Here is a 24340-nt window from a genome sequence, read left to right as displayed (position 1 = left end):
TCAGATTACCCAGCAACAAAATCAGTACCCAGAACCAATCAGTTACCCAGAAACCAATCAGTACCCAGAGCCAATCAGTACCCAGAACCAATCAGTACCCAGAGCCAATCAGTACCCAGAACCAATCAGTACCCAGAGCCAATAACTATGTGAGATGTCCATGTATGGCTCTGTGAGTGTATGTAATTGTTCTCCAACATTTCATTAAATTGCTGCTAGTTATCAAGGACCTTACCAAATATTTGACATATTCCTGGGGGAACTGATTGAATCACGGCCCTCTAGAGCAAGGTCCAGTAAGTTCTTTTAAAACTCTTCTGCTTTAGGAAAGCTTTGATTTATTTTGGTTTACAACGGCTGCAACTAAAATGGAATCAGTATTGTTTAGACTAAGGATCTTGGGAGAGGTGGGGACTTCATGGTTGATGCATCATGTTTGTTTCTACAAAATAAATTCCTTCTTCTGTTGAAGGACATGATGAGTGGTTTTCATTTGGGGCGTAAAACTTACTAGGGGAATAAACTGTTGAAAGTTATTATGTAACAAATTAATTTAGTCCATCGTGGACTGGATCAAGTAACATGCCTTGATTCATGAATACCTTCTTACGCAAATCTCTCCTCATATAACACTGCTGCTTTCTCCATTGCTATGTCAGGATGTGGGATAGACGCCCTTTCTGCCTCCTGTTTTTATTGGGAAAGAACTGAACAATAATAACAATGAAGTCACTGTCAGATAGATGTTTAATAACAGATGAACACAAATCATTCTAGAGACCAATGTGGTGAGGTCATGTTTATTTACCAGATGAACACAAATGATCTAGAGGACCAATGTGGTGAGGTCATATTTATTTACAGATGTGAACACAAATGATCTAGGAGACCAATGTGGTGAGGTCATTACAGCTTTGTCTCTCCAATGGATTGTGTTGGGCCAGTGTCGACTTTTGATTACTTAACCCAGCCACCTATAACTTGTATAACTACATACATTTATAAACAAACAAATGAAACAAATAACAATCTCGCTTTAGTCATAATTAGAAAACATTTCTACAATAGAGCTAAGGGTTTCAGGTATAATGAAACCATTTTAGAATCTTTTTTCTTAGCCAATCAAAAGTATGGAAGTATATGCTGACATTGATCTGTGATTGGCTAAGTCTAAACTTAGATCTAAACTTTCATTATCTTAATTAGGTGTATAGTGTATCGACCGACGCACTAGCGAAATACTCATCCAGAGACAAGAATTGTCCGCTCTAACTCCACCATTGTTTTATTTTTACATCCATAATGACTATGTTCTGGTGATTCTAGGTTGACGCAGAAGTCAAACGTGTGTAATTAAGTGCTCTACGTGAGAGAGTTTGAGAGGGGAGTAGGGTATATTTCCTGCATTGAAGCTTCTTGTCGGTTTTTTATACTGTTATCATTGTGTATGTAAAATCATTTCATTCTGAAACCTTGTAGTGACCTTTGATTTCAAGATGAAATGACGGGGGTGTAACTGTGGAGACAATGTAGACAAATTTGCCTGGAAAGTGAAGCTTAATAGTGTCACCAATACCTTTTTAAAGGTCTGTTTAAATGTTTTTGATTGACTGTTTACTTTTACCTCCAATGGATGTATGTAAACTTTTATCCTCCATGGGTGACTGTACACTTTTACCGCCCATGGATTGACTGTAGTATAATTGTATCCTCCCATGGAGGTGAATGATTTATACTTTTACCTGCATGTTTGGAATGTACACTATTTTACCTCCTCCATGGTGAGTGTACACTTTGACCTGCCACGGATTGTACTGGTTATACTTTTACCTCCTCCAGGGATTGATCCTTGTACACTTTGACACTGCCGAAGGATTGACTGTTATCTTTACCTCCCAAGGATGACTGTACACTTTACCTACCATGGATTGAACTGTAGTGTACTTATGACGCTCCCATGGAATTGTGACTGATACTATTTGACCTACTACTGCCAAGGATTGTACTGTATACTTTGAGCTCTGCCATGTTTGAAGGTACACTTTGACCTCCCATGATGGACTGTATGTACTTTTACTCTCCTTGATTGGACTGTGTATACTTTTACCTACCATGGATTGACTGTACACTTTTACCTCCTATGGTTGACTGTTCACTTTGGATACGCGCATGGATTGGACTGTATACTTTTACTCCCCATGGTATGAGACTGTATTGACTGTTTGTACCTCCCATGGTTGACTGTACACTTAGATATCTTCATCATGGATTGACTGTTACACTTTTACCTACCATGGATTGATCTGTACACGTTTTAGATCCATGTTGACTGTTACACTTTTGCGAGCCCGCGCTATTAGATTGACTGTGTATACTTTTGTTTTTCTACCCTCTGCCCGATGGTTGATGTAACACTTTTACCTCCCATGGATTGGACTGGATTTACTTTTACCTGTCCCATTTTACTGTATACTTTTACCTCCCATGGATTGACTGTACACTTTTACCTCCCATGGTTGACTGTACACTTTTACCTCCCATGGATTGACTGTATACTTTGACCTCCCATGGATTGACTGTATACTTTGACCTGCCATGGATTAACTGTACACTTTTACCTCCCATGGTTGACTGTACACTTTGACCGCGCATGGATTGACTGTATACTTTTACCTCCCATGGTTGACTGTATACTTTTACCTCCCATGGTTGACTGTACACTTTTATCTCTCATGATTGACTGTACACTTTTACCTCCCATTGGTTGACTGTACACTTTTACCTCCCATGGTTGACTGTATACTTTTACCTCCCATGGTTGACTGTACACTTTGACCTGCCATGGTTGACTGTACACTTTTACCTCCATGGTTGACTGTATACTTTTACCTCCCATGGATCGACTGTATACTTTGACCTGCCATGGATTGACTGTATACTTTTACCTCCCATGGTTGACTGTACACTTTGACCTCCCATGGTTGACTGTATACTTTGACCTGCCATGGATCGACTGTATACTTTGACCTGCCATGGATTGACTGTATACTTTGACCTCCCATGGTTGACTGTATACTTTGACCTCCCATGGTTGAATGTATACTTTGACCTGCCATGGATCGACTGTATACTTTGACCTCCCATGGATTGACTGTATACTTTGACCTCCCATGGATTGACTGTATACTTTGACCTGCCATGGATTGACTGTATTGTAACTTTTGCCTGCCATGGATGACTGTATACTTTGACCTCCTGTGGAGTATATTGACTGTAATTACTTTCCATGGTTGACTGTATACTTTGATCTGCCATGGATTGACTGTATACTTTGACCTCCCATGGATTGACCTGTATACTTTGACCTGCCATGGATTGACTGTACACTTTGACCTGCCATGGATTGACTGTACATTTTGACCTCTCATGGTTGACTGTATACTTTGACCTGCCATGGATTGACTGTACACTTTGACCTGCCATGGATTGACTGTATACTTTGACCTGCCATGGATTGACTGTACACTTTGACCTCCCATGGATTGACTGTATACTTTGACCTGCCATAGATTGACTGTATACTTTGACCTACCACAATGTGACCGTCTCCTCTCACACATTCACACGATGGCTTGTGTACGAGTTGACACAATAAGCTGGGTAGTTTGTTATCACACACGTTCATGCCCAAAAAGGCCGTGTTCATTTATCACACATACACGGCATCAGTGAAGTGTCTGTCAGTCCACTGTTGTACATAGGTTTCACATACACACCACCGGTAATGTGTATCTCTACCTCGCACACACACACACACACACATTGCATGTAAACATGTCCACCTAGTGTCCTGTCCATTGCACGTGACTGAGTTAAATATGAGGGCCTCTGTGCCCTGCTAACTGGCACTATGATGTAAGGTAGAGGGTAATGTGGGGCGCTCCTCAAGCTTGTCGTATTCAAGGTGGAATTCTTTTGGCACCTTCCGCCACCCCTGTGCATCAAAGAAGTAGTATGTACCGCGCTCATACGTATTGGTCTTCACTAGTGGCTCTAATCCTGGTGCTCGTGTAATCCACACCCTCTCTTCTTTGTGGTAGCGCCAGTCTCGCGTGTACCTTGTAAATAAAGGCATGACATGCATGTTATCTACAGAAGTTTATTTTCTTTATCCTCATTTAAGTATATTGGTATTTCAAAACAAGAGGTCCAAAGGGCCTGTATCGCTCACCTGGTTTGTAATGCCAAGTAATGTTCTGAATACAGGATCATTGTTTCTTTTCTGAAGGAATTTTTTACTCTAAATTTCCTGTTGGGCCCTACTCTTACTGCTCCAGGGGGTTAGAGCCAAACTTTATACAAATTCTGTTCCCCTTTCCCAGAGGAAGTTTCTGGCCATATGGGGTTACAATCTATGCAGAAATCTATGACTATATAGTAGCGATTTAAAGGAGTTACCTCTATTTCCCCTATTGGGCCCGCTCCTCCTACCCCCAGGGGTGTCAGAGCCAAAATTTATACAAACTTTGTTCCCCTTCGCTGAAAAATGTTTCTGGCAAAATTGGGTTACAATCTATGCAGAACTATAAGACGATAAAGTAGGGATTAAAAGGATTTACCTTTATGTTACCTATTCGACCTGCCCCTCCTGCCTCTTACAGGGTCAGACCAAAATTTATACAAACTCTGTTCCACTTCCTGAAGGATTTTCTGGCCAAATTTGTTTACAATCCATGTAGAGCTCTATGACAAATAGCGATTTAAAGGATTCACCTTTATTTCCCCTATTCTGCCCCACCTCTCCTGCCCCTGGGGGGTCTGAGCCAAAAATTTATACAAACTCTGTTCCACCACAGGTGTTCGTTTCTAGTATAAGTATAAGTATAATACTGGGTCAAGGTCTATAACTCGGCCGGCCATATAACACTACCCAATTTCAGAAAAAGTATGATTATTAACCAACCGTATAGGATATGACAATAGGAATACTCTCAATCGACAGCCAGATAATTTATCTTTAATTTGGTATATGATAAAATATAAATCATGCCATATAAATGTCACTAGGTATCCAGAAACATTGGAAAACAGCCAGATTTCAACTGGTCGGACACTGTGGTGTCCTCCGATAAACACGCCAGGGCTCTAATGGGTTGCTCAAAAACCACTGCATGTCAACACTTCAGCATCATAAGAATGAAAGTTTGGTAGAAAACAAACTTATCGGTTAGTTAATCCATGGACAAATACCATCCATTTGCCTAACGTAGCCCTTTGAAATTTCCAATTGAAAAATTTATGTCTCTAGCCGCCATGTAAGTATGTGTGCAGTAGATTTGTTTTGTCGGCGTTGATTGGCTCTCGAAAATTAATTGACCAATCAACGCCGAGAAAACAAATGTACTACACATATCAACATGACGGCTAGAGACACACATTTTTTCTATCGGAAATTTCAAAAGGCTGTATTGAGCAAATGGATGGTATATAGATAAACACTAACATACCGGTAAGTTGTTTTTTTTTACCAAACTTTAATTCCTATGAAGCTGAAATGTTGATATGCAGTGGTTTTTGAGCTACCCATTAGAGCCCTGGCGTGTTTATCGGAGGACACCACAGTGTACGACCAGTTGAAATCTGGCTGTTTTCCTATGTTTCTGGATACCTAGTGACATTGATACGGTATGATTTATATTGTATCATATACCAAATTAAAGATAAATTATCTGGCTGTCGATTGAGAGTATTCCTATTGTCATATCCTATACGGTTGGTTAATAATCATACTTTTTCTGAAATTGGGTAGTATTATATGGCCAGCTGAGTTATAGACCTTGACCCAGTATTATACTTATACTTATATTAGAAACGAACACCTGTGGTTCCACTTCCTAAAGGATTTTCTGGCCTAATTTGGTTACAATCCGTGTAAAACTCTATGAGTATTAGTGATTTTAAGGAAATGTTGACAGACATATGCTGCACGGACGAAGACGCCACAACATGACATATTTGACCAATGAATGCTGGTACTTTAGATTCAAATATTATTGAATAATCAAAAGGGAGAAAACTCTTACAATTCAAATGCTGCAGCTAACTGAAGAACATCTCCACCGTTCATGTAGAAAAGATAAAACAAGAGGTCCTCTCCATATCTGTTTAACTTGACTGGAGCGAGCTTTAAAAATAAACCAATAATCGCTTTAGGCCACAAAAAGCAGCTTCCATATCATGTAGGTTTATATTAAAACCTGTTTTTGAACTTACATTACAGTTACATTTTCTTTATGATCAAAATTTTACTCCTGGTACACATACTGCTGTTAATGAAGTCTATTTCAAAATTATTTTCAATAAAAGAAATTTACATAAAAACTGCCAACAGAAATAGTGCATCATGATATCAACCCACCTTGTCACGGATAAATATATTGGTTAGATATTCAGCTGGTACATGGAAATCTGGAGAATGGAAAAGGAAACCATTCATACATACATACACACATGACAGAAAGGGTCAATCAATATCAAAATTATCTTTTGAATGTTACTAAAAGAAATTTTGTGTATCGTAAAATAAAAGATTATGTACATTGAGATAGAAATATAATAGTAAGTATCCAACTAACTTTAACAAAACACTAGTAAATGACGTAGGCCAATCACTGATATTTACATAACCTAGTTATAGCGCAATCTATTAAAATAATGAACAATTAGATAAGGTAGATACAATTTAAAAGAAGGTAGATAAGGTAGATACAATTTAAAAGACGAGTTATTAAACCAAAAATTGTCGCCGAGATACCTTTAATGTTCGACTAAGAGATGAGTTATTAAACCAAAAATTGTCGCCGAGATACCTTTAATGTTCGACTAAGAGATGAGTTATTAAACCAAAAATTGTCACCGAGATACCTTTAATGTTCGACTAAGAGATGAGTTATTAAACCAAAAATTGTCACCGAGATACCTTTAATGTTCGACTAAGAGATGAGTTATTAAACCAAAAATTGTCACCGAGATACCTTTAATGTTCAACTAAGAGATGAGTTATTAAACCAAAAATTGTCACCGAGATACCTTTAATGTTCGACTTCACACAGAGTTATTAAACCAAAAAAATTGTCGCCGAGATACCTTTAATGTTCGACTAAGAGATGAGTTATTAAACCAAAAATTGTCACCGAGATACCTTTAATGTTCGACTAAGAGATGAGTTATTAAACCAAAAATTGTCGCCGAGATACCTTTAATGTTCGACTAAGAGATGAGTTATTAAACCAAAAATTGTCACCGAGATACCTTTAATGTTCGACTAAGAGATGAGTTATTAAACCAAAAATTGTCGCCGAGATACCTTTAATGTTCGACTAAGAGATGAGTTATTAAACCAAAAATTGTCACCGAGATACCCTTTAATGTTCGACTAAGAGATGAGTTATTAAACCAAAAATTGTCGCCGAGATACCTTTAATGTTCGACTAAGAGATGAGTTATTAACCAAAAATTGTCGCCGAGATACCTTTAATGTTCGACTAAGAGATGAGTTATTAAACCAAAAATTGTCGCCGAGATACCTTTAATGTTCGACTAAGAGATGAGTTATTAAACCAAAAATTGTCACCGAGATACCTTTAATGTTCGACTAAGAGATGAGTTATTAAACCAAAAATTGTCGCCGAGATACCCTTTAATGTTCGACTAAGAGATGAGTTATTAAACCAAAAATTGTCACCGAGATACCTTTAATGTTCAACTTCACACAGAGGCAGATAGATAACTTAAATCAACACATCTTTACTTGTGTATCTCACCAAATCTTTCCACATGCGTGCATTTTGGAACATTCAAACCAATAACTGAACAATCAATGTGTATCAAACTAAGACAACTTATATAAAATAATGAACAAAATTGGACATAAATTATGATCAAGTAAACTTGACACCTCTAATCATGAAAATCATGCAAGTATATCTACACAGTGTTAACCAGTCAACAAAATAAGTCAGCTGTCTGCATGCTTCCGCACATCATGTAACAAGCACTTCTGGATAGAAAATATCTTTGAAACAAATTTAGGAACATTGAGGTGATTTTCTTAAAGCTGCCACTTTGTTTAGAAGACATCATTTTCCCTTTATTTGTATAGGTTGTATCTAACTACCAGACCTTTCACCCCCATTATCACATCTACACTATGGGAGGTTGCATTCTGTATTGGCATATTACAAATTTATCTGCCCTTGCAGGTAAGTATTGATTGTGATGCCATGTGTAAACAAGTGTAACATCATACTTTTTAGAGAAAACGATGTGAACTTTGCTTACAAAATAATGACATCACATTGGATACCTACCGACGAGAAAGGATACTCTGTGGTACACAGATGGATTATTAGTACACAAGAATGATCCTGCACATGGTTTCATTACTATCATATCATAAAGTACCAATATTTAACATGCAACAAAAAGAAAACTTTCACAAGTGACAACAAAAGCTAACCTGATCGTTTTTAAAATGTTTTATGTACAGAGTATGACGAGAGTGGGGGATTTTAATCACATTATTATGCAGATCATGCAATTCAAATGTTAATACCCACCTAGCAGATACTGGGTACAAAAAGCATGCCCTACTACATCGGGTGTTGGTTGGATTTAGTTTTTTGTAGACTTTGATTAATGACCAAATTATAATGATTCAACTTGTAATGAATTAGACTAATAACAACTCAGATGGTATGTATCACAGAAGCATCCTACCACAGGTCACAATAAATATTTCACCGTGTACAACCTTAAACATCAGGATGTAGCTGTTCAAGTCTCCATCTATGAAGTTCATTGTCAACTGGTTTTATATCTAAGCAAGGCTGGAAACATCAGGTTATCAATTTAGCCACAGGAGTCTCGATGGCTTTTACAGGGTAACTTAGAATTTAGTTTTAGGCATCCTCTACTGTACCAGGTAAGCTACAACGTTGTAAATGATAAATATCTCAACAGAAATCTCTAATTAATGGTTTAGCAGCAGATGTATTTTACACTAGCTTGATGTCTACCATTATATAGTAAGAAGTGAAACATGAATATTAAATGCAAGAAAATCTTAAAGCTGATCACAAGTCACAAATGCATTCATATAATCCATGCTGATTTTTATTCATCTCAAAATGATGGGCAAAAAAGCAGAATAAGAAAATCATAGTATAACATATAGTATTGATTATGTTTAATCACAAAGAAGATTGTTTTTGTGTTAGACACCACCAGATAAACAATCATTAGAGGAGGCTATAGAGTTAACAAAAATGACTGATAATCAACAATCAAACCATCCGATCTATACACAACAGTCATTTAGTTTCATAATCCAGAAAAAAAAAACACAACAAAAAGTACAATCCACACAGATATTGAAGACGTGCTTTAAAGAATTTGTTTGAGACTGAATGTTAATGGTAAAACAAGTGTAGGTTTCATCTATAATGCACAAAAAGCACAGAATTCATTGGTAACAAGCCAAACAAAGCAGACAGAGTGAAATCAGACCTATATCCTGTGGCCTGCATGGGGAATCGGCCCACGGCGACTGAAATGTGCTGTACAGATTTCTGCAAAAGTCACAGGAACTAACTTATTGTGAGATAAATGTTATATTTTTTCTATTCACCATGATGGCTGTGAGCTCCAGGATTATCTCCGTGACAAGGTAGCTCACTCTGTAAAGCTGAATAAGAGACAGTTACAAAATGCTAACCTATATCTTGTGGTCTGCAAGGCAGGTCTACCCACGGCGACTGAAATGTACTGTATAAGTTTCTGTAACGATGGAAAATTACATGTTAAGAAAATGTTAACATGAACCTGGAAATTAAATTTCAAATTTTCATACATATACACAATATTTAGTGTAATAAATTAACAAGTTCATTTCTACTTTTTTATACAAATTAACAAGTTCGTCTCTACTTTTTTATACAAATTAACAAGTTCATCTCTACTTTTTTATACAAATCTCTACTTTTTTATACAAATTAACAATCTTTTATGTTCTGTATAGTTACTAATATTCCTGGGTTTTAATTTCGCCGATGTTCCAAACTTAGCGAAATTTAACACTTTTTTTTCAAATATCATATTACAAAACAAAGGCATGTATTGACTGCAAAAGTGATTTGCAAAATAAATGTAAGATGCGACATTTTATAAGTGTGAGATTTAACACCTATACAGAAGTAAATTTCATCTCTCCTTTTCATACAAGCAAAACAATCTTTAATGTAATATACATATTATTTTATAATTTCAAATCATAATCTCATGTTTAACTAAGTGTTGTACCGAAGTCTGTACCTGTTCCTTTGTCACTGTATGTTTGAAAACATTTCTGCTTGTATATTAAGATGAAAATGCATGTTTGACGGCCATCAATGAGATCACACATTTAGCATTCCCAACACCTTTCTTGTCATTGTACAAATTGGGGGGACAAATCCCAGAGATCAGCAGTCACCTCAATCCACTTCAATGCATGGAAATCTATACATCTCTGTCTTCATCAATAATTGTTTTAGAAAATGTTGAAATGGGAGAAATATATCTTAAATAATGGTTACAAAAATTACCATGAAATTCCTTAAATAAGTTTGATTATGCTTTATAACCTGATACGGTAAAAATGTCAGCAGTGTGTGTCTAAACCAGTAAAATAAACGATAACTTACTCTGGTGAGTTGAGATTTAGACCCAGCGTAGTCAGATCTATACCAGGAGCTAGAGCCACTAAGTTGGGATCATTTTCTGCTGCACGGATAAATGTTAATAATCCCACAATACCAAACTGGTCCGTTACCATGCCGGTCGGTATATTTGACACTGTACCTGTAGATTAGGAAATAAGATGATACAGTCAGTGTCTTGATTATAGAGAACAAGATGGACACTAGCTATAAAAAGCTTGAATTATAATGTTGTGTGTAAGAGAACAAAATGGACAGTAGCCATAAAAAGCTTGAATTATAATGGTGTGTGTAAGAGAACAAAATGGACAGTAGCCATAAAAAGCTTGAATTATAATGTTGTGTGTAAGAGAACAAAATGGACAGTAGCCATAAAAAGCTTGAATTATAATGTTGTGTGTAAGAGAACAAAATGGACAGTAGCCATAAAAAGCTTGAATTATAATGTTGTGTGTAAGAGAACAAGATGGACAGTAGCCATAAAAAGCTTGAATTATAATGTTGTGTGTAAGAGAACAAGATGGACAGTAGCCATAAAAAGCTTGAATTATAATGTTGTGTGTAAGAGAACAAAATGGACAGTAGCCATAAAAAGCTTGAATTATAATGTGTGTGTAAGAGAACAAGATGGACAGTAGCCATAAAAAGCTTGATTATAATGTACAGTACTAAAAAAGCTTGAATTATAATGTTGTGTGTAAGAGAACAAGATGGACAGTAGCCATAAAAAGCTTGAATTATAATGTTGTGTGTAAGAGAACAAGATGGACAGTAGCCATAAAAAGCTTGAATTATAATGTTGTGTGTAAGAGAACAAGATGGACAGTAGCCATAAAAAGCTTGAATTATAATGTTGTGTGTAAGAGAACAAGATGGACAGTAGCCATAAAAAGCTTGAATTATAATGTTGTGTGTAAGAGAACAAGATGGACAGTAGCCATAAAAAGCTTGAAATTATAATGTTGTGTGTAAGAGAACAAGATGGACAGTAGCCATAAAAAGCTTGAATTATAATGGTGTGTGTAAGAGAACAAGATGGACAGTAGCCATAAAAAGCTTGAATTATAATGTTGTGTGTAAGAGAACAAGATGGACAGTAGCCATAAAAAGCTTGAATTATAATGTTGTGTGTAAGAGAACAAGATGGACAGTAGCCATAAAAAGCTTGAATTATAATGTTGTGTGTAAGAGAACAAGATGGACAGTAGCCATAAAAAGCTTGAATTATAATGTTGTGTGTAAGAGAACAAGATGGACAGTAGCCATAAAAAGCTTGAATTATAATGTTGTGTGTAAGAGAACAAGATGGACAGTAGCCATAAAAAGCTTGAATTATAATGTTGTGTGTAAGAGAACAAGATGGACAGTAGCCATAAAAAGCTTGAATTATAATGTTGTGTGTAAGAGAACAAATGGACAGTAGCCATAAAAAGCTTGAATTATAATGTTGTGTGTAAGAGAACAAATGGACAGTAGCCATAAAAAGCTTGAATTATAATGTTGTGTGTAAGAGAACAAAATGGACAGTAGCCATAAAAAGCTTGAATTACAAGGAGGCCCAGAGGGCCTGTATCGCTCACCTGGTTTTTTGTTAGTAATTATCACAAGACAAGAAAAATAAGCAAAATTGACTACCAAAGTTTAATTTTGAATCACAACCATACAATGATGCTATTGATACTATACAAATATGCTATCCAATACATAGGTTCAGAGACAAAGTAATTTATATGAAAGTAGTAGCCTAATTGACCTTTTTGACCTCGCATCTATTGCCGTTTAAGGCCCCGGGGGTCAGCCCTATCATTTGTACAATTTCAAATCCCAAACCTAAAAGGCAGCTACCATTGCATTATAAGTGCTCTTCCATTCTTAGTTGCAGAGAAGAAGTCGTTTATATGGAAGTAGCTAAATTAACCCCTTTTGACCCCATCCTTCAGGCCCCCGGGGTCAGCCCCATCATTTGCAAAATTTTGAATCCAAACCCTATAAGGATGTAACCATTGCATTATGAGCGTAATCCCATGTTAAGTTGCAGAGAAAAAGTCATTTATATGGAAATTGACCACTTTTGACCCCGCCCCTCAGGCCCCTGGGGGTCAGCCCTATCATTTGCACAATTTGGAATCCCCACCCAATAAGGATGCTACCATTGCATTATGGGTGCTATACCACGCTTAGTTGCGGAGAAGAAGTCATTTATATGGAAAAAGCCGAATTGACCCCTTTTGACCCCGCCCCTCAAGCCCCCGGGGGGGAAGGGGGGGGGGGGGGGGGGCAGCCCTATCATTTGCACAATTTTGAATCCCCACCCTAGAAGGATGCTACCATTGCATTATAGGTGCTATCCCATGCTTGGTTTCAGAGAAGAAGTCGTCTATATGGAAATAGCCAAATTGGTCCCTTTTGACCCCGCCCCTCAGGTCCCCGGGAGGTCAGCCCCATCATTTGTACAATTTTGAATCCCCACCCTATAAGGATGCTACCATTGCATTATAGGTGCTATCCCATGCTCGGTTTCAGAGAAGAAGTCGTTTATATGGAAATAGCCAAATTGTCCCCTTTTGACCCTGCCCCTCAGGCCCCCGGGAGGTCAGCCCTATCCTTTGCACAATTTTGAATCTCCACACTATAAGGATGCTACCATTGTATTATGGGTGCCAGGAGGTCAGCCCCATCATTTGCACAATTTGGAGTCCCCACCCTATAAGGATGCTACCATTGCATTATGGGTGCTATACCACGCTTAGTTGCAGAGAAGAAGTCATTTATATGGAACAAGAGGCCCATGGGCCTTAACGGTCATCTGACTCATGGCACAAAACAACAAAGTCACAGTATAAAGTATTCGTTAACGATTAATATAAACAATACAAGGAACTCCTTAGTTGAATATGTAAGTTTCTGAAATAGCTAAATGTCATTTGTTGAACAAACTTGGTAGCCCTTCATCCATATATGGTTGTAACCCATTCAAGGATTAATATGAGGAGGAGTCAGATTTTAAAGCCAAATTTCAGCAAAGCTCCCATTTTGGACCTCCACCGTACTATCCCCATGGCTCTTAGCTCAGTCCTTTATAAAATATGATTGTCCTCACCTAAAGTTCCCCCTTCTGAATCAATTAAAACCCCTATAGACCAATTTTCATTGAGATCGGAGACTGAAACCTGAAAACAGGAAGTGGGCCAGTGGCCATCTTGGAATACCAAAATCTTTACAAAAAATGTTTTCATGTTGTTCGGCATCAATTAAAACCCCTATGGACCAATTTTCATTGATATCAGAGACTGAAACCTTAAAACAGGAAGTGGGCCAGTGGCCATCTTGGAATACCAAAATCTTTCCGAAAATGTTTTCATGTTGTTCGGCATCAATTAAAACTCCTATAGACCAATTTTCATTGAGAAAGGAGACCGAAACCTGAAAACAGGAAGTGGGCCAGCTAAAATTAAGAAAATTTGCCCTTTTGGGGCCCCACCTCTCAGCCCCTAGGGGTCAGACCAGACTCATTTATATAAAATATGATTATCCTTCCCAAATGATGTTTCACACCAAATATTGATAAAATCCATCCAAGGATAAAGGAGGAGTAGGATTTTAAAGCTAAAATAAAGAAAATTTGCCCTTTTGGGGCCCCACCCCTAAGCCCCTAGGGGTCAACAAGGCTCATTTATATAAAATATGATTGTCCTTCCCCAATGATGTTTCACACCAAATGTGGATGAAATCCATCCAAGGATGAGGAAGGAGTAGGATTTTAAAGCTAAAATTAAGAAAATTTGCCCTTTTGGGACCCCGCCCCTCTGCCCCTAGGGGTCGGACCTATCTCATTTATATAAAATATGATTGTCCTTCCCCAAGGATGTTTCACACCAAATATGGATGTAATTCACTCAAGGATTTAGGAGGAGTAGGTTTTTGTATAAATAGTTTTACGCACGACGCATGACGACGGACGAAACACGATGATAATAGGTCATCCTGATCATCATGCATGACCTTCGGTCAGATGACCTAAAAAGCCAAATTGACCCCTTTTGACCCCGCCCATCAAGCCCCCGGGGGGGTCAGCCCTATCATTTGCACAATCTTGAATCCCCACCCTATAAGAATGCTACCATTGCATTATAGGTGCTATCCCATGCTTGGTTTCAGAGAAGAAGTCATTTATATGGAAATAGCCAAATTGACCCCTTTTGACCCCGCCCCTCAGGCCCCTGGGGGTCAGCCCCATCATTTGTACAATTTTGAATCCCCACCCTATAATGATACTACCATTGCATTATGAGTGCTATCTCTTACTAAGTTTCAGAGAAGAAGTCGTTTTTATGGAAATAGCCAAATTGACCCCATTTGACCTCGCCCCTCAGGCCCCCGGGGTGTCAGCCCCATCATTTGTACAATTTTGAATCCCCACCCTATAAAGATGCTATCATTGCATTATGGGTGCTATCCCATGCTTGGTTTCAGAGAAGTCGTTTATATGGAAATAGCCAAATTGACCCCTTTTGGCCCCGTCCCTCAGGCCCCCGGGGGATCAGCCACATCATTTGTACAAGTTTCAGTTAGTAGCCCATAAGGATGCTACCAGTCAAATTTTGTTGAAATCCAACCAGCAGTTATGGAGAAATCGATTATTGACGGACGCTGGACGCCAGACGACGGAACATGATAGACAGTAGCCATAAAAAGCTTGAATTATAATGTTGTGTGTAAGAGAACAAGATGGTTAGTAGCCATAAATAGCTTGAATTATAATGTTGTGTGTAAGAGAACAAGATGGACAGTAGCCATAAAAAGCTTGAATTATAATGTTGTGTGTAAGAGAACAAAATGGACAGTAGCCATAAAAAGCTTGAATTATAATGTTGTGTGTAAGAGAACAAATGGACAGTAGCCATAAAATAAAAGCTTGAATTATAATGTTGTGTGTAAGAGAACAAGATGGACAGTAGCCATAAAAAGCTTGAATTATAATGTGTGTGTAAGAGAACAAGATGGACAGTAGCCATAAAAAGCTTGAATTATAATGTTGTGTGTAAGAGAACAAGATGGACAGTAGCCATAAAAAGCTTGAATTATAATGTTGTGTGTAAGAGAACAAAATGGACAGTAGCCATAAAAAGCTTGAATTATAATGGTGTGTGTAAGAGAACAAGATGGACAGTAGCCATAAAAAGCTTGAATTATAATGTTGTGTGTAAGAGAACAAGATGCCAATTTTCAGGGAGATAGACAGTAGCCATAAAAAGCTTGAATTATAATGTTGTGTGTAAGAGAACAAAATGGACAGTAGCCATAAAAAGCTTGAATTATAATGTTGTGTGTAAGAGAACAAGATGGACAGTAGCCATAAAAAGCTTGAATTATAATGTTGTGTGTAAGAGAACAAGATGGACAGTAGCCATAAAAAGCTTGAATTATAATGTTGTGTGTAAGAGAACAAAATGGACAGTAGCCATAAAAAGCTTGAATTATAATGGTGTGTGTAAGAGAACAAAATGGACAGTAGCCATAAAAAGCTTGAATTATAATGTTGTGTGTAAGAGAACAAAATGGACAGTAGCCATAAAAAGCTTGAATTATAATGTTGTGTGTAAGAGAACAAGATGGACAGTAGCCATAAAAAGCTTGAATTATAATGTTGTGTGTAAGAGAACAAAATGGACAGTAGCCATAAAAAGCTTGAATTATAATGTTGTGTGTAAGAGAACAAAATGGACAGTAGCCATAAAAAGCTTGAATTATAATGTTGTGTGTAAGAGAACAAAATGGACAGTAGCCATAAATTGAATTATAATGTAAGAGAACAAATGGACAGTAGCCATAAAAAGCTTGAATTATAATGTTGTGTGTAAGAGAACAAAATGGACAGTAGCCATAAAAAGCTTGAATTATAATGTTGTGTGTAAGAGAACAAAATGGACAGTAGCCATAAAAAGCTTGAATTATAATGTTGTGTAAGAGAACAAAATGGACAGTAGCCATAAAAAAAAGCTTGAAAAGCTTGAATATAATGTTGTGTGTAAGAGAACAAGATGGACAGTAGCCATAAAAAGCTTGAATTATAATGTTGTGTGTAAGAGAACAAAATGGACAGTAGCCATAAAAAGCTTGAATTATAATGTTGTGTGTAAGAGAACAAGATGGACAGTAGCCATAAAAAGCTTGAATTATAATGTTGTGTGTAAGAGAACAAGATGGACAGTAGCCATAAAAAGCTTGAATTATAAGTGTTGTGTAAGTGTAAAAAGCTGATTATAATGTTTGTAAGAGAACAAGATGGACAGTAGCCATAAAAAGCTTGAATTATAATGTTGTGTGTAAGAGAACAAGATGGACAGTAGCCATAAAAAGCTTGAATTATAATGTTGTGTGTAAGAGAACAAGATGGACAGTAGCCATAAAAAGCTTGAATTATAATGTTGTGTGTAAGAGAACAAGATGGACAGTAGCCATAAAAAGCTTGAATTATAATGTTGTGTGTAAGAGAACAAAATGGACAGTAGCCATAAAAAGCTTGAATTATAATGTTGTGTGTAAGAGAACAAAATGGACAGTAGCCATAAAAAGCTTGAATTATAATGTTGTGTGTAAGAGAACAAGATGGACAGTATGCCATAAAAAGCTTGAATTATAATGTTGTGTGTAAGAGAACAAAATGGACAGTAGCCATAAAAAGCTTGAATTATAATGTTGTGTGTAAGAGAACAAGATGGACAGTAGCCATAAAAAGCTTGAATTATAATGTTGTGTGTAAGAGAACAAAATGGACAGTAGCCATAAAAAGCTTGAATTATAATGTTGTGTGTAAGAGAACAAAATGGACAGTAGCCATAAAAAGCTTGAATTATAATGTTGTGTGTAAGAGAACAAGATGGACAGTAGCCATAAAAAGCTTGAATTATAATGTTTGTGTAGGAAAAAAAGTGACTTTTTACTCCAACATAAAAATATTTTATAACATTTCTGTGATAATGATGTAAAGAGTGTTTGAAAATTGTATGATAGCCTTTCACAACAAAACAGACAAACGTGCTTACCATCTGGATGTGTTTGTATCCCACGCTTAGATTGGGCATTGTTCGATTTGTCTCCTGGGAACTTTCCGTCTTTACTGACTGCTTGTTCATACGTAGCAGACGCCACACTTGTAGGCTTTTAAATACAAAATTTAGGCTTAGTTATAATAATATAAATATTTTATTCTAACAATGTTGTAAATACACATACATAACTTAAAGGGACATGAACCTTAAATAATTTGTTCTGTATGCTTAGATATGGTTTTCAGATGTTTATTTAATGTTTTATTACAATGATTGGTTATCTAAAACGACAGGAAAACGTGGGGAATACCTACCTCAAAAATGATAAAAATAGACCGTCATATTCTATATTTGGAACACAAAACGAAAGCTGGCCGAAAGCGAGGTTATAATGAACAACAAACTTGCTGACATGACAAGGAATAATAGTTTTCCACATATTAAGATTATTTTCTAATTTAGGATGGTTGACAAATGAAGTTTAAGCCATATTTGTTATAAAACAATTTGTATTTAGCGTAAGGAGGTTCCTGACTTATTGCACATATGTACATCAAGCAAGTATAAAGTGAGGAGTTGCTCCCGTCTCTTGCATTTCAGTGATCCATTTATATTTACCTACTTTTCCAATCGCGCACGTTACTGACTCTTGACATGCACTGTTTTCTATCGGAGTTCGTTTGTGTTCGCTTCACCCACGTTTTTGACCCACCATTTTGTTTACATGCATTCAATTTGCGCAGTGCATTGTGGGAGGTCACAAAAGTTCAACAACTCTATACTATCGTTACAAAATTCGACCGGGCCGGTTCAAAATACAGAAAGATGGAATTTCCATTATAATTATTTTATTTGACACATTTGCACAATAACCGAAATATATTACTTAGTAAGGTATCTGACAAGTCTTAAATTTTTACTCAAATTTACATGGTTTATTTAGGTTCATGTCCCCTTAAGAAATGACCCTCATTAATTGAAACTTTTATATAACAGACATCAGTAACAGCATTTTGCTGGTCTCCTCAAAACTTGACATTAACTTGAATATTCTTTTCTCTTGGTCTTACTATCTAAGATGTATATGGCGTTATAATGCACTCACCGTTTTTCTGGCACCATCTCCTGCTGAACTTGATGGGGGATCTGCAAGCACGATAAACATAAAAATGATTCTGTTACTAAGCACCTTTTTTTTTATTTATGGTTGTTTAAGGATGTGGCAGAGAAACATTCCTCGAGTCAGTAATAGTTACAGATCTACATTCAAACTCCAAATAAAGCATACCACATTTAAATTTCTATCTACAAAATTAAACATACAGCAACATTACTACTGAGGCACAAATAACACCAATAGCTTGCAAATATAACCGTGTTGTTTTTTAATCTTCTGCTTTGAAAACCTTTATACAGTAGATGAAAATACTGAAATAAAACTTTGCGAAAATTGGATGAAAATGTTTCCCAAATATGTAATTTTGTACTTACTTCAGTACTAACTTAAACACCTTTTGCCAGTAAGTTTATGAATTTGTTTTCCATATTTGTTTTCCATAACTATCCATAACGATTGAGCGGTGTACATGTATAGATATTTTAAAATTGTACTTACTCTGTGCTCCTGGTAACGCGGGGAAATCTTCTTGTTGGATCTGGAACTCTGGAGTCTGGTCTAACACAGGTTTACTGACCATCCCAACTACAAAACAAACCAAGATTACCAGCACCAGGCCGAACAGACTTAGTACAATCACTCAGCTCTATAGACATAAGAATTATCATTCTTTGGCTCCCCCCTTCTTATAATCAATCATTAATACAGTTAACAAATTATCATATCAATTTATCATTAAGTTTAATTTTGGTTTTTGTAGAAAAAAATCTTTCTGTTCTTATTTCAAAGTGACGAATTACATGAAAGGCATTGTCTAGGGTACACCTTGAGAGGTTTGAAATAAAGATTTCTGAAGTTCAACATGAGCTAAAATCAGGGCACCACACTTCACTCAGGGGAAATTACAGGGACGTGTTCCTGTTTACATTCATTCACTCGATAGACACGTTGGCTGGTAGCTGATCTAGTAGGCTGGTAAATGATGCAGTAGATTAGATTTTAGGTGGCATGTAACGAAGGCACTGATTGGCTGAAGCATCAGCAGCCCGACTGATTGCCCCCTGACTGACAAGGTCGCCTACAACATTGATAAGTAGGCGGAGCCAGCGGATCTTTGATGTTCATACCCCACTCTGTTGTACAATGTGTTTGATCACGTTGTGTACTAGAATCTATTTAATTTTTTACACTGTATACATTCAATCACTGAATCAAAAATTCGTAATTGTTTTGTTTCACTTATTAAGCGAAATTATTGAGGATGTTTTGTTCATAAATTATTGGCCATTTCTCTCGACTTCGGGGAGTAGTAATACTGTAGCGTAACGTTATGTATTTACCAACGTTCCAATGGATAAAACTTTTCATCGCGTTTATTAATGTGTTGGGTTTAGATCTATTGTATCCATTCTAATGTTACATGTAATGTCACAGCCGAATCTAAAGTTAGCTACTGTTGTACTTTCTGACTGACTTTTCCGCTGTGCAAGGTCCGTTTGGTGTGGAAAAACAAATCAGGTACGGCAGACAATAGATTATGTCTTATCAGAATATATTCCGATCAAACACGGTTTTGATACATACCTGGATGTAACATGTAGTAGGGATCTTATTCTAGTTGTAGACTTTAAGTTTGAATGCATTGCCTAAATATTTATAATTTAATTTGATTCATATTCGAGGTAATGTTCTCGGACATTGGCGCATGCGCGGCGGTAGTTTACAAAATGTAGGTTGATTTTAGCCAAGAAATTGTCAACACTAGATGTAAATGCTTCTCTGTGATTAATTACTGGTGACAAAGTTAAAAAAAATCTACGCCTACAGCTGGAATAGCATCCCCTACTAACATCCAGGTATGTGTCAAAGCCGTGTTTTATCGGAATATATTTTGACAAGACACGATGGTCGGTTGTACATTGTACCGAATTTGGTTTCACACACCTTGCGGTAAAGTAATAATTAGTCAGAAGCAGGTGATTTCTTTTCCGTACAATTTCTGATTGACTTTTCCACTACAACAGAAGCTCTTTCCATACGTAATTTACTGATTAGCGCCGATTTAGAGTCTATACATGAGGTAATTAAAATGTATTTGTGTAACCTTTTTACATTATGAAGCTAACGATGCCGATCATTTTATGTAGTAATCGACGACAGACATTTCCAACTGTTTTAGCTCCGTCCCTACATTGAAGTGACAGCCAATGAGAGCCATGCTTACACAGCTTTTGGAATGTCGTTGGCAAACTAACTAGCTACCATGCAACCTGGCTAGCTATCAATCAAGCGAACCACCAACTAGACTGGCCGTCACACATACGCTTATTGTAACGGCGCTGTAAGATATACTGTAAAACATTCACTAAATTTCTGGTAGTGTAGAATATCCTTCATGCAAATTCAAATATACATGCATATACCTCAATACAAGAGGCCCAGAGGGCCTGTATCGCTCACCTGGTTTTTTGTTAGTAATTATCACAATACTCTGACAATTAGAAAAATCAGCAAAATTGACTCCCAAAGTTTAATTTTGAATCACAAACATACAATGATGCTATTGATACCATACAAATATGCTATCCAACACATAGGTTCAGAGACAAAGTAATTTATATGAAAATAGTAGCCTAGTTGACCTTTTTGACCTCGCATCTATTGCCGTTTAAGGCCCCCGGGGTCAGCCCTATCATTTGCTCACTTTGGAATCCCCAGCCTACAAGGATGCTACCAATGCATTATGGGTGCCATACCATGCTTAGTTGCAGAGAAGAAGTCGTTTATATGGAAATAGCCAAAATGACCCCTTTTGACCCCACCCTTCAGGCCCACGGGGGGTCAGCCCCATCATTTGCAAAATTTTGAATCCAAACCCTATAAGGATGTAACCATTGAATTATGAGCGCAATCCCATGTTAAGTTGCAGAGAAAGTCATTTATATGGAAATTGACCACTTTTGACCCCGCTCCTCAGGCCCCCGGGGGTCAGCCCAATCATTTGCTCAATTTGGAATCCCCAGCCTACAAGGATGCTACCATTGCATTATGGGTGCTATACCATGCTTAGTTGCAGAGAAGAAGTCATTTATATGGAAATAGCCAAATTGACCCCTTTTGACCCCGCCCCTCAGGCCCCCGGGGGGTCAGCCCTATCATTTGCAAAATTTTGAATCCCCAGCCTACAAGGATGCTACCAGTGCATTATGGGTGCTATACCATGCTTAGTTTCAGAGAAGAAGTCGTTTATATGGAAATAGCCAAATTGACCCCTTTTGACCCCGCCCCTCAGGCCCCCGGGGGGTCAGCCCTATCATTTGCATAATTTTGAATCCCCACCCTATAAGGATGCTACCATTGCATTATGGGTGCTATACCATGCTTAGTTTCAGAGAAGAAGTCGTTTATATGGAAATAGCCAAATTGGCCCCTTTTGACCCCGCCCCTCAGGCCCCCGGGGGGTCAGCCCCATCATTTGTACAATTTTGAATCCCCACCCTATAAGGATGCTACCATTGCATTATGGGTGCTATCCCATGCTTGGTTTCAGAGAAGAAGTCGTTTATATGGAAATAGCCAAATTGACCCCTTTTGGCCCCGCCCCTCAGCCCCATCATTTGTACAATTTTCAGTTAGTAGCCCATAAGGATGCTACCAGTCAAATTTTGTTGAAATCCGACCAGCGGTTATGGAGAAGAAGTCGATTGTTGACGGACGACGGACGCTGGACGACAGACGCCTGACGCCGGACGCTGCGGTATCCCATAAGCTCACCTCGGTCCTTTGGACCAGGTGAGCTAATAATCACTAAATATTTAGCGGGGTGAAGAAAGTTAGCTTATAACAAAATTTACTGGAAAATGAACACCAAAAAATCAACAGGAGATACTGCTCAGGTCCTCTAGATTAAATTTTTGATTCTATATAGGTAAATCTGTAACCATATATGCAAGTAAAAATTAGCATTCTGGCACTATTTGTTAAAAAAAAACCTCAACCTACTGGGTATTGGCTCATAGTCAAATCAAAGAGAATGAAAGGAAATCAATACTTAATATTCTTTGAAAAGTTCAAACCTTCAGAGAAATCAATTAAATTAAAACGTAGAGAAAACTAAGAGAAGAAACAAAAGAAGTAAAGCTTTTCAACCAAGTTTTATGAAATTCAATTGAATTTTACATTAAAATTTGTGACTGATATTTGTTTAAACTTCAATAGCATTTCTGAAAAAAGCACTAAGTACATTTTACATAAAAACTCAATTGAATTTCAAAGTAAGGAAAAGGTAAAGAAATAAAATCAAATGAACGTTGGCTTAAAATGAAACTGACATTTACCGTAATTTCTTGCTGCTGGGATTGGATTTGAGGGCATGTTGTTTCGGTTGCCAAGCGTCGGGAATTCCGATAGGTCTAACCCAGGCTGTGAGGAGTCATCCGTTCCAAAAACTGGAAAAGAAATCATTGATAGAACCCCCAGGATGGACAGTGGACTCTCGATAATCCGGAAAACTCGTAATCCAGTCTAAACCGTCCGGATTACGAGTTTTCCGGACTGCCAAATTCTGTGCTCCTAGTCAATTAAATTGTCATGTACAAGTTACTCCCCTTGACCTTGTAATCGATGACAGGCTTTTATGTAATACACGTGTATTATAATCAATACTTTGTTTGTTATGTTTTATAGGTATTTATATATCATTACATTAAGAATAATAAATAAATGTATTTCTTTTTCAAAATACGAAACCTAAAGCCATAGTTAATTGTATACTATGTATGCATATATTAGCTACGTATCCCACTCTTGATCTGTTGTACGGCAAATTGCCTAACCAAGTATCAATATCATCTACGTTCTTGGCATAAAAAAAACCCTATGATAACAAATAGTTGTGAACATTTTAGGAACTCGTATAATTGTTATTTTGTATAATGTGTGTTTTTAATGACAATTTCTATAAGTCTTTGCTTTCTGACTTACAGACGTATGTAACAACCACGCGCCCGTTCACGTCTAACTTCGTGCACAATGTCACACACGTTATGGCATGTGTGGTTGCTGTAGCCTTTATATCTTATACCACATATGATGAATTCGAATAGATTCATATATATTTAAAATTCTTATTAATTTTGTAAGTATTATCTCACTTTACAAGCTAACCGATACTTACATTATATATATAATTGGCTTCTTAGGTAAAATCTGTGTTTTCGTTTAAATATCACATACAGTGTATGTAACAATAAAGATAATAAAAAAGCTAACCGAATTTTATAACATATATGTATAATTCATTTTTCACAAAAAATAATACGGGCAGCCACTTGAAACGTCATGATATACATGTGCATATCAAAAGTTCTCCAATACTTTTAAATGACATACGCATCAATTTAATCGTTTCAGTC

At 37.1% G+C, this 24340-nt stretch overlaps 1 protein-coding gene across 25 annotated transcripts in view; it reads right to left on the bottom strand.

The window, feature by feature from the left end:
* Positions 1-2931: 2931 nt before the first annotated feature.
* Positions 2932-24340, bottom strand: part of LOC138306987 (CCR4-NOT transcription complex subunit 2-like) — a 46078-nt gene continuing 24669 nt past the window's right edge. For 5 of the 25 annotated variants that reach the window (XM_069247597.1, XM_069247718.1, XM_069247734.1 and 2 more), the window contains 10 exons: positions 23258-23374; positions 19425-19511; positions 18915-18955; positions 17804-17918; positions 10743-10899; positions 9776-9837; positions 6419-6468; positions 6084-6184; positions 3352-4118; positions 2932-3207 (listed from right to left, as the gene is read on the bottom strand). In XM_069247597.1, coding sequence (XP_069103698.1) covers positions 3899-4118; positions 6084-6184; positions 6419-6468; positions 9776-9837; positions 10743-10899; positions 17804-17918; positions 18915-18955; positions 19425-19511; positions 23258-23374 — 950 coding nt within the window. In that variant the 3' untranslated portion in view covers positions 2932-3207; positions 3352-3898. Of the gene's footprint in view, positions 3208-3351; positions 4119-6083; positions 6185-6418; positions 6469-9567; positions 9630-9775; positions 9838-10742; positions 10900-17803; positions 17919-18914; positions 18956-19424; positions 19512-23257; positions 23375-24340 lie in introns of all 25 variants that reach the window. The other 20 variants (XM_069247632.1, XM_069247649.1, XM_069247680.1 and 17 more) reach the window with 20 other exon arrangements.

This window comes from Argopecten irradians, chromosome 1, assembly GCF_041381155.1.
Source record: "Argopecten irradians isolate NY chromosome 1, Ai_NY, whole genome shotgun sequence".
In the NCBI taxonomy this organism is placed as follows: domain Eukaryota; kingdom Metazoa; phylum Mollusca; class Bivalvia; order Pectinida; family Pectinidae; genus Argopecten; species Argopecten irradians.
This window is presented reverse-complemented; position numbering and strand designations above follow the sequence as displayed.